Genomic DNA, 11,268 nt, shown 5'->3' with positions numbered 1-11,268 from the left:
TTAAATATAATTATTAACGTTATCTTTTTTTAATATAGGCCTAGAATTTAATTTCACATGGAGAACGTTTTAAACACACCAAAGCTTTGCAAACCGAAATCACAGACAACTTTAGGCCTACAACCTACAGGCCATAGTGAAAAAGAAAATTTATTTAGTCCTAAAACTCCTAAGACTGGAATTACGCCAGAAATAAGAATTGTTTTGGGAGAAAGTCCGCGAAATAAATCGAACACACCTTCAGCCAAAAGAAAATTAGATCTTCCAGAGCCAGAAACTACGACTCAAACGAAGTCCAACTCAAATGAAGAGCAACTCTCAACACCTAGCAAAAACTAGCTCCTTGTAAGAAAGCTGTGGTTAATTTGAAAAATTTCACAAAAGGTCCTTGGACCAAGCAATTGAAAGATCTCCCTAAACAATACAGTATCAACATCATTTTTGATTATTTCAATCGAAACAAGGCTACCAAACATTTAGAGGACGGAAACAGAATGGTGAAAGCGGGCAAAGTTAGAAGTGTTTTTTTGTGTCGCATTGAAGATTCCCTTTATGTGAAATGCATTGTCACGTCATCCTACAGCTCAAAGGAATATGTAGTTCAAATTAGTCTTGATAACGTAAGAGGAGACGTTAATCTTGCGCATTGTCAATGTCCCTGCGGTACTGCTGGTGATTGTAAACACGTGAGTGCCATTCTATTTTATCTCTGGGACTGCAAAGTCGATAAACGAATCTACATTCAAGATGATGTTTCATGTACCGAAGGTGAAAGACAGTGGGGAAATCAAACCTCAAAAACGTCTAAACTTCAAGTCAAAACATTTTCTAAATTAAACTTCGTGAGGCATAAGCTTAAACATCGTATATCAGACGTTTCTGATAAAAAGCGCACAAACGGTACCTCAAAGTATTCTTCCCTACCAAAGCTAAGTGATATTGAGTTGGCTGAAGATAATCAAAAATTGAATATTAGAATGAAAAATTGTTGTCAGGCTTTCGGGCAACGTAGACCCATGTTTCAAAAAATTCTTTCGGAAAGAGACTTCACACCAACAGATCGACCTATTACTCCAGAATTTGGTGATCGAAAAGAAGCGAATGATTCGATTACGAGCAATGAATTAGAAATTCAGAGAAACGTAATACCTTTTCCAAACATCGCTCATCAAGATATGTTATTCCCTGCGAACTGTTTGATTACGCTAGAACAGGCCAAAGAACTGGAGCGTCTAACACGGGACCAATCGGATAAAAAATCAGAAAATTGGCAGTTGTGGGAAGTTGAGCGAGAAATTAGAATCACCGCATCAAAATTTGGAGAAGTAATTAAGAGGCAAAAAGCTGTAACTGAAAAATATGTTGAAACAATCAGAAAGGGAGTAGATCTGAGTCGAAACGCTTACGTTCAAGAAGGAATTAATAACGAAGCGAATGCTATTACTATGTATGAAACTAACAAGGGTGGATTAGTAAGAACGTTCAAGATTGGATTTTGCGTTAATCCATCATTCCCAATAATTGGAGCCTCCCCTGATCGCTTATGCTTTGATAGTAGTATCAACGAATACGGATTAATAGAAATAAAAACTCTCTCAAAAGCTAAACAGCTAGGCCTATCAATAAAAGAAGCTATCGGACAAAAGCACGCCCCATGTTTGACAATTAACAAAGATAGTAGTTTAGCTCTAAAAGAAAATCATAATTACTATTATCAAGTACAAGGGCAGCTTGGAGTTACTGGTTACAAATGGTGCGACTTCTTTATAGTTTCCGGAGAAGATTTTTTTGCCAAAGAACAAGATTTGATGAAAATCTTTTTAGTCAAATAATTGTTCCTAAATTATGTTATTTTTATTTCACTCATTTTGTGCAAAAGCGTTAAATGATAAACAAATGAAACCATCCAAATAATAGGTACTAATGATCTTTTATTGCGAAAATTAAATATATTTTTTATAAAAAACTAATTTGTTAAAAATTATTTTCAACATACATTACAGTGTAATATTTTTCAATGGCCTTCTTGAGTATTCGATGGACCCTCAGTTTCGTCGTCAGGTGATGTATCATTTTCAGGTGTTTTCTTATCTTTTCTATCAAGCAGCGGTTCGTTCATGATGTTAGTTAAATAACTACATATCATCCAAATTTTGTTAAGTTGGTCGTGCATAGTGTTGGGGAAAACGTATTTAAGAATTCGATTATTTTTTATTTCTGCTATTACTCGTTCAATGTGGATACGCAAATTAGCAATTTTTCGAGTTTTCTCAATTTCTTCTTTCGAGAGTTGTTTTTTTTCTCCTAGAAATGGGGGTATTTTTAATTTAACGCCCCGACGTTCCAGTTCCTCTTCTATGATGAAGCCTCGGTCAGCCATTAAACTATCTCCTTTATCTAACTTATCCATCAATCCACTGTCCATTGTAATTTCTTTATCGGAAATCCTACCGGGTGCCAAATTGGAAACAAACGTCACAAATCCATTAGGTGCGATGCCTAGTAGGCCTTTAGCCGGGTTGTGTTTTTTGTACTGCGAGTACGTATCACTTTGGGTTGTGTAGTGGTTTGGTTTATCTATGAATAGTTTTGAACAGTCAATAATAGCCCGAGTTGAAGGGTATAACTCTTGAAATGCTTCTGGCATAAATTCGTCCACAATCTTGCGAGATGGCCATATCGGTATTCGTGTTAGTCTTCTGTACAAAAAATCTACCCACGTTACCCAAATATTACAAACCGTTTGTGTACTTATCCCGAAACGATAGCCTAAGTCTTCTTCTAATAACCCTACTCTTATACGACACAAAACTAAAAACAGCTGATTCTTGAAATCCAATAAGGGCGCTCTATCTTGGCTAGACTCGACTCTTGGTCGCTTACGCACTATTGTAAAAATGTAATTTTGGGAAATCATCTTTCAGATAGTCATAAAAAGCATTTAAATCTTCTTCAGTATGAAAGCCAGTGTAGAACTTTAATTGTTGTTTATTTTTGTCAATATTTCCAAAAGAAAACTTATCACGCGCAGCATTTTTTTCAATAACAGCATCCTTATCACGCAATAAGCTTTCAAAAGTAGATATTCTTTTACGAAGTTCAATTACTTCTTTTTGGCATTCGGACAACTGTTCCTCTAAGAGAGCTATTTGGCCTTCACTGCTTCTGCTGTTATTAGATAAAAGATGTCGATGTTTTCCCTGTATCGGGCAGTTTGTTAAGTGATACGTATGGTCATTACAGTCAATGACATCAGATACCCAAGAATATGAACACACGTTAATCAAAAAATCTTCTTTGGGTTTATCAAAGCCAACTGTTACGTTTGCCCCAACTTCAGGAATAAACATTTCACGTTCCCTTATGGTAGATATGTGCTCTGGAAAGGTGTAGTTCCCAATGAATACCGGAAACTTGTCTTGTTTTTGTTTAACACCGTCTTTTCGAAAATGAAGGCCGCAAACTAACTGTCTTTTAGAAGGCATCCAAGTAATGGTATCTTTAAATGGTGTATTACCACTTAACATACGTTTGGTTATTGGTGATTTACTATCGATAAGTTTATGTGAGACAAATCTTATTCTTCTCACCCACTCATCTCTTATTACTTCTTCTTTCGGAAAGCGATGAAAGCTTATACCATGAGATGACATTGTATTGCTAAGGCAATTAGGAACACAACAGGTATTACCCCTCGACCAATTAATATTTTTAGGCATTCCGAACGTAATTTAATGTAATTAAACTTAAACTGAAATCAAAATCATACGAATATTCAAATTAATTATCAACACACAATAGGCCTTTGACAGACTGCGATCTGCGAAATTATTTTGGCGGTAACCCACCTGGCTGGTAGCCCTGCACTATGAAAATCTAAATCCAAAGACTAAATTAGAGACTAAAGTTACGATGTCCCGTTGCTCTATCGCATATTTGTCCGAGTGACTGACGTTTTTTTTATTGAAACAGCTATTCTATTGGAATATACCGAAACGTTTTCGCATTTACCCAAACTTATTCTCATTTATCTAATTTGGTTTCATTTATCCAATTATGGTTCCAATATCATTCGCATTTCCAAATCTTATTCGAATTTACCCAAACATGTTCGCATTTACCCAATTTTGTTTCCATTCATCCAAATGTATTCGCATTCACCCAAAGTTATTATCATTTACCCAAATCTATTCGCATTTCCCAATTTTACACGGAATTTACCCAAACTCATTTGCATTTATCCAATTTTATTTCCATTTATCCAAATTTGTTACCATTTATCCAATTTGGTTTTCATTCACCCTAATATTTCACATGGTTGACCCTGTTATTTTAAGATTTTCCCATGTTAAATCCCATAATGAAAAGTTTAGATTAAGTTGTCAGAAACGTTTCTGGTTGCCATGGCAAAACAGAAAAACATTGAAATTTTTCCCTTCGGAAATTTTCAAGTTACGTAAAGGTCTACTAAATTCCCGAGTTTGAACAAAATCGGTTAGTTCATTTATTTATAATATTATTCTAAAATCGGTAGCAGATAACTGGTTTGATTATCGTATTTTTTAAATAAAAACGTACCAGTTAAAATATTTAGATAAGACTAACAGATTTTATCTGGGCAGATAAAATAAAGGGGGACGAAGTTTTTTCATCTGCTCGTTTATCTGTTTACAACAAGTGTAGAAGAACCAGATACCAGATATACCTTTTCAGATAGAAATTGGAACCACTAATGGTTTTAAGGTAAAAGAATAAATTTAAACAAAGTAGATAATATATTTCGATCTAAATATTTGATACAATGCGATTCAAATATTAGCCATTATCTTTGAAATGTTTTATGGTTGTACAAAGGAATTTAACTCAGTAAAACACTTAGGACGCGCAAGGTCTAGCATATTACTTCAGAGCACATCACTTGTCGATAACTAAGTCCAGTTTATGACGTTTATGGGAATATAATTACAGATCTTGCCCGTTATTTGATTTCACTACTTTTATGGCCTGGAGTAATATAGGACGTGACGTTTTTGTTTGAAGGACCTTGCAATTTTTAACCGAATGGTTTTTGGGTGGATTTTACGCCTTTTTGTTTATAACAATAGAAGTGAAGTTACTATAATACCTTCTAACGTAACAAAGCGGAAATAATATTTATAAACAAAACTGGAAAGTGAACTTTCACCTATTTGGAATATTGAGAACTGCATAGCTCTTTCGTCAACATTGTGTACGTTCAGATATTGTTTACTTTATTTTTTTTTAAATTTGACGTCATTATGCTCTTTATTTCATTTTTTAATGTTAATAAATAAGCTTGTATGATTGTTATTAAACTTTACACGTTTTTTACTGTGTTTATTACTCATTGGCATCGATAACCGCCCGCTGGCGGCACACTGCCCACCCCGACACTGGCGAGACACTTCGAACTCACTGCACCTCTTTCACTTAGAAACCACCTATAAATCAGTAGCATTCGAATGTTTAATCTATTTCCCTAGGACAAGATCTGTAATTATATTCCCATAAACGTCATAAACTGGACTTATTTATCGACAAGCCCTATGGCGGACAACCCCCACCCTGACACTCGCAAGACTATTGTTGTCGAACTCAGCGCCCATTTTTATCTACAATCCACCGATAAATATGTTGCATACATAGTTTCCAAGTATATCCGTCGTAGCGGACTATTTTTTCGAACACAGTGCCACTTTTTCACCTAGAATCAACGCTCAAACCTTTTGCATTATTTTATTTAAATCGCTGGTCACTCCGGTATAGTACTTCTTATGTGTTTCGTTACCGACCCGCTGAACTGTACATTTGTCACCATAGCTCAAGAACTATACCAGATATGAACTTCTCATTTGGAAGGACACAATGGGAGCCTAATTTGAAACTGTTTACCAAATTTCATTTAAATCGGTTCAGTAGTTGTTGCTGTAGAGCGGTCTGCGAGGAGATGATGGAAGAAGAAGAAGAAGGAAAATTAAGCCTTACTTTGCCCCATTACTACGAAACGTCGCCTCAACCCTGTTCGATGGAATTCGTATATGTTTGTCGCGTTTCTGTAACCTTTCAAACGATACATCACTTGTTTTGATACGACCTATAGTTTTTGAGATACGAGGGGGTGAAATCTGCTTCATTCTGACTCAAGATAATATAGCAAGTGCTCGGGTAGGTGCTCTACTCTATTCCCGGACCTTGCATAGGGACTACCGTCCCTTTTGATTTAAATTTCATCGGGAATCACCGTTCTCTCCCTAGATGATCTAAGCATACGCATGAACTTTGAGCCCGCCTATTTAAAAAATAAAACTATAAAATATATCTTGGCTTTTTTTGGGTTTCTTTTAAATTCATTTATTATGGGAAAATATAAATCAAATATTTTTTCGAAAAATGATTTGTTAATTTACTTTAAATCATCGCTACATTTACATTAGCGTCAACGGGAATTGTAATTTATTTTTAACCAAGTTACGCGCGAGCTCGCCCCTAGAGGCGCTGCGCGTCAATCGCTCGTACTCTATTGTTAGGGGTAACAAAAATTTTCTTTTTCGTAATACTTTTAGGGTTAGTGTGTAGTTTTCGGACATTTATATTTTTCTAAATTAGCTGAGTGGTCTGGATTGTGGAAATGCAGCCTCCTTTTGGAGGTTTAGTGGCGCCTAATTCCAGTACTAATTTTATTTCTCCCATTGGAATCTTTTGACTGTACCTGGGTATAACGTTGGTTTATGTCGCTGTTATCCTTGGTGAAAGAACTTGCGTTTGGTGCTCCGGCTTAACCATTTCCGCTACCCTTCGTGGTAGGATTGCTCCTCGGTTCGCGCAGATTTTGAACTTGAAGATTGCCGCCGTTTTCGTTCTCAACCATGTACGATACTCTTTAATGCTGACTATACAATGTCGCCATTGATTGCTGTACGGTTTACGACCCTTCCTTGTTGCGGGGACGTTGAAACTAATCCTGGACCAGCTTTAAATGTGAAATGGCGTGTGGACATAGTAGAAAACCGGTTGCCAAGAACCAAATGGGACTATTCTGCGTTGGAGATCATTGCCAAAGGGGGTTTCATGTCAAATGCGTTAATATGGAGCGCCATGAATATCAGCGTATACGTTCCACGAAAGAAGAATTTGTCTGTCCAACGTGTGCGTTACCAGCGTTCAGTGATTCATTTTTCACTGTTACTGACTCTACGCTTTCGACTTCTATGCGCGTGAATGATTCCCCGTCGCTAACACGTCGAATACGATCTCGAAATGTAAAATTTCTACTTTCTAACGTTCGGAGCTTACGCCACAAGATCAAAGACTTAACATTTTTTAACTCTGCCCATTTCGAAATTTTTGGACTCACTGAAACGTGGCTTGACTCATCGGTACTAGACTCTGAAATCTTCCCTCAAGATTACGTTACCTTTCGTTATGACCATCCTACGCGTGGTGGTGGTGTTCCGCTTGCCATTCATGACACACTTTATCGTCTTCCGGTTATAATTCCCGATGAGCTTCTCACGACTGATGAGGGAGTTCCTATAGAGACGGTTTTCTCGACGTTTACGTGTGGTTCCCGAACTGCTGTGGCCGGTTGCGTATATTGCCCACCTCGCTCTTCCGTCACTTCCATGGTCGTACTGTGTGACCTTCTGTGCTATCTGCACGAGACGCTACCTCCTCACGATGTGTTCTTTTCAATGGGAGATTTCAATTTACATATTGACTGGTTGAATCCGAATCCTCGTACTGCCCAGGAGCTGCTTTTTAACGATACTATGTTGGGACTTGGTCTTCAACAAACAGTGACTTCCCCGACTCGAGGAGAAAATTTACTTGACCTGGTTTTTATAAATGATCACCGATTTCTCAATGCAGTTCACACTAGAGATAACCTACCTGGCTGTGATCACTTTGCTTTTTCTGACACCCTCAACTTCCCACAGCCATTTGTTCAGATAATTAATCGTACTGTTCTCAAGTACAAGGATCGGTCTCCGGAAGACCTTTTTGTGACTGTACACTATGCTCTTTGGGACATTGCGTTTTCTTCGTGCACTATTGATGAAACTAGGGAGCTTCGGCTTGATATCTTTTGGGCGTGCGTTAAGGACAATATTCCTTCTGTTGCCATTCGAGGAAAGAAGCGTTCACCCTGGATTACGGGTGAGCTCATTCACGATAGCCACGTTAAGAACTCGCTGTTTATGAAAGCTAAGAAAACCGGGAAAGATTCTGATTGGAAACGATATAAAGACTTTAACAATGCCTTACGAAGAAAGACTACAGAATCTTATGACGGCTTTGTGTCACTTTTACATGATATTTTCATTGCTTATCCAAAACGGTTTTGGAGTTTCGTTTGCTCGAAGTCCCAGCTTCCACCTCCGTCGTCTTTTAAAGTCCAGGACAGACAACTATCATGTCTATTGGCCATAGCGACGGCTTTTGGTGATTTCTTCTATCGCAGCTTTACAAAACGGGACCCAGATCTGACTCTTCCCAGTCTTGGACCGAATGCGAATAGTTTCTCTCTTACTTTTATTGACTCTTCCGAAGTTTCCACGGCGTTAGAACGTATGAAGTTGGGATCTGCCTGTGGGCATGACGGTATAACACCCAGGCTTCTCAAAATAATGTCTCCTGCTATAATTGACCCGTTGGTCAAATTGTTTAATTTGTCGCTCCCAACGTCGTCTCTCCCTTCGGCCTGGAAACTGGCTAACGTCGTTCCTGTCTACAAAGGATCGGGAAGCCGAAATGAGGTATCAAATTACGGTCCTATATATCTGACCTCTGTTTTTGGCAAATTAATAGAGTCGGTAATTTATGAGAAACTGAATAAGTACCTTGAAGATAATTCAGCTATACCTGCCTCGCAGTATGGTTTCCGACAGGGTCGGTCTAGTACGCATCAACCTTTGCACTCTTTCCACGAATGGTCGAACGTAACCCTCCCGACATGCATGTGGTTTCGTTTGACTGGTCAAAGGCATTTGACTCTGTTTGCCACAAACGGCTGTTGTTTATACTTGAAAGAGCTGGTATCAGTGGAGTGCTTTTGAAGTGGATTCAAGATTTTTTACACAACCGCTTCCAGCGTGTTGTGTATCGCGGTGAATTCAGTTCTTACTGACCGGTTCTTACCCTTACTTTTCAACGTTTTTGTCTCTGAGCTACCATCGGTTCTGGTTCACGATTGTTCTATTCGTTCTGCGGCTGACCGTTTATCGCTGCAGGATAATATAACTCGTGTCTTCCAATGGGGTGTTGCCAATAACGTTTCCCTAAATATCAAGAAATGTTACTTCATGATAATTAGCAGAAGGCATTCTAACGTAGATGTAGAGATCGGCGTAACAGATAAATTAACTGGCAAAATTTCAATTAATCATAAAAATTGCGGTTAACCGTTTATCCATGGATATTATCCATGGATAGAAACGATTTAATATGGGAAAAAGCCAAAAATAACTGATTATTTGTTGGATAATTTTTGTTTATGGATATTATCCAAATAAACGATTAATTTTTATCCAAACGCCAACATCTACGATAGTTGTCTCCTATGAGATAAATGGTGTGACTATTGCTCGTGTTTTTACTTTGAAGATCCTCAGTGTTTTCATCCCGAGGGACCTTAAATGTCAACCACGCTTGTAATCGCGCCCAACGTTTATGTGGACTTATTCTTTCGTTCGCTTTGCTTACCAGTACTTGACTACGCCTCTCTGGTTGGAATCCTTCACTTAAAAAGGGCATTGCTTCTCTGGAATCGGACGTTCACTCGATTTTACTTGAGTAAAGTCTCCGCGTGCTAACTTACCTGGATATGTCTCGTACAGTCAAAGACTAGCTGACATTCATCTACTACCACTAACTGTTCGCAGAGACGTTTGTGATATGACCACACTCTTGAAATTGACCAGGTCAGCGACATTCAATCTTTGCGATTACATGACATATAGTACCCGGCAGTCTTGCCCTACGTACTACGTAAAGTTTGCCCGATGCTTGGCCTTGGAAAATTCATTTTTCATCCGGAGTGCTCGTCCATGGAACTCGTTGCCCGCCGACATCAGGGAGAATTCCACTCAGTTTTATATCCCCAAATTTCGTTCCTTAGTAACGGAATTTCATTTTGGCATTTGGCTTTCACAAAATTCTTAATTTTCTGTCTCTTATGTTTAATTTAATAATTTTTTATTTTGATTTTATTTAACTTTTTTGCGTTTCTGTTTGCTAATTTCTTTGTTTGTTTTGTCCCGGTAACCACCACGTTTAGGCTTTGCCTCTGCGGTTGCCTGCAAAGTTTGTTTTTATTGCGAAATAAACATTATTATTATTATTATAATAAATAAAACACTTTTTAACATTACTTGAAAAAGCCTTCAAAAACCTTTTTTTTTAAATCCGCTTGGATTGTAATTCCGGACTGGTCTGGGATGTACATTGAATTAAAGCAAGACCGATTCGGGAAATATTGCGTTTAGGTTCTGAGGATTCGGTATATCGCCATGTGATGTAGCTATCCCCGTCAGACTCACTTTCTTAGTTTCAATTATAACTTTATTTCCAGGGCTGTTTGTTTACGACTACGTGAATTTTGTCTAATTATAGCATTTTTTACTTCCAACTTGTTATCTAAAACTTATTTTTTACCGTCTTATTTTAATATAAATACGTAATGTATCTATCAAAAGGGTGTGTTCGAGTAATGACTTTCAAGTTCTGTAGCGTTTCTAAATCGTCATGTTATAAATTGTATATAGAAATTTTAATTAAGTGGTAAGAAGTTTATTTCCGTTTGTGATCAGTCAGGCATGCGCTAGACTGTTGGTGGGCCCCTTTTCGAGATTGTCCGGGAGGCTTTAGGGAAGATAATGCTTTCCCGTGTTGCTCGTCGGAGGACCAGGACAGTGCATTAATTTTGTAGCTCTTTTAGTTGATTCGATCCGTATATGTTTCAATGGGCTTTCTAAATGCTATGAACAGATTTTAATATTGGATTTCATCGAATTAAGAATACTGATACCGAACTGGATGTTTCTTTAAATCATCAATTTAAAGGGTATTATATATTAAAGGTGACCACATTTTTAAAGGGGTATTATAAATTAAAGACGCCCAAATTTTAAGGGGATATTATTAATTAAAGGTGACTAATTTTTAAAGGTATATTATAAATTAATGGTGACTAATTTTTAAAAACATATTATAAATTAAAGATGACAAATTTTTTAAAGGGATATTAGA

The 11,268-nt window shown here is 37.5% G+C and overlaps 2 protein-coding genes across 2 annotated transcripts; one reads left to right on the top strand and one right to left on the bottom strand.

Annotated features, from left to right (window-relative positions):
- Positions 1–2,014: 2,014 nt before the first annotated feature.
- Positions 2,015–2,647, bottom strand: LOC149963182 (uncharacterized). The gene has a single exon (XM_090164973.1). It carries the CDS (start codon positions 2,645–2,647, stop codon positions 2,015–2,017), a length of 633 nt encoding a protein of 210 aa, XP_090021099.1.
- Positions 2,648–7,004: 4,357 nt separating this feature from the next.
- Positions 7,005–9,077, top strand: LOC149963181 (uncharacterized). The gene has a single exon (XM_090164965.1). It carries the CDS (start codon positions 7,005–7,007, stop codon positions 9,075–9,077), a length of 2,073 nt encoding a protein of 690 aa, XP_090021091.1.
- Positions 9,078–11,268: the final 2,191 nt, after the last annotated feature.

The sequence above is a fragment of the Leiobunum rupestre genome, chromosome 1 (assembly GCF_980474605.1).
Source record: "Leiobunum rupestre chromosome 1, qqLeiRupe1.1.hap1, whole genome shotgun sequence".
Classification (NCBI taxonomy): domain Eukaryota; kingdom Metazoa; phylum Arthropoda; class Arachnida; order Opiliones; family Sclerosomatidae; genus Leiobunum; species Leiobunum rupestre.
This window is presented reverse-complemented; position numbering and strand designations above follow the sequence as displayed.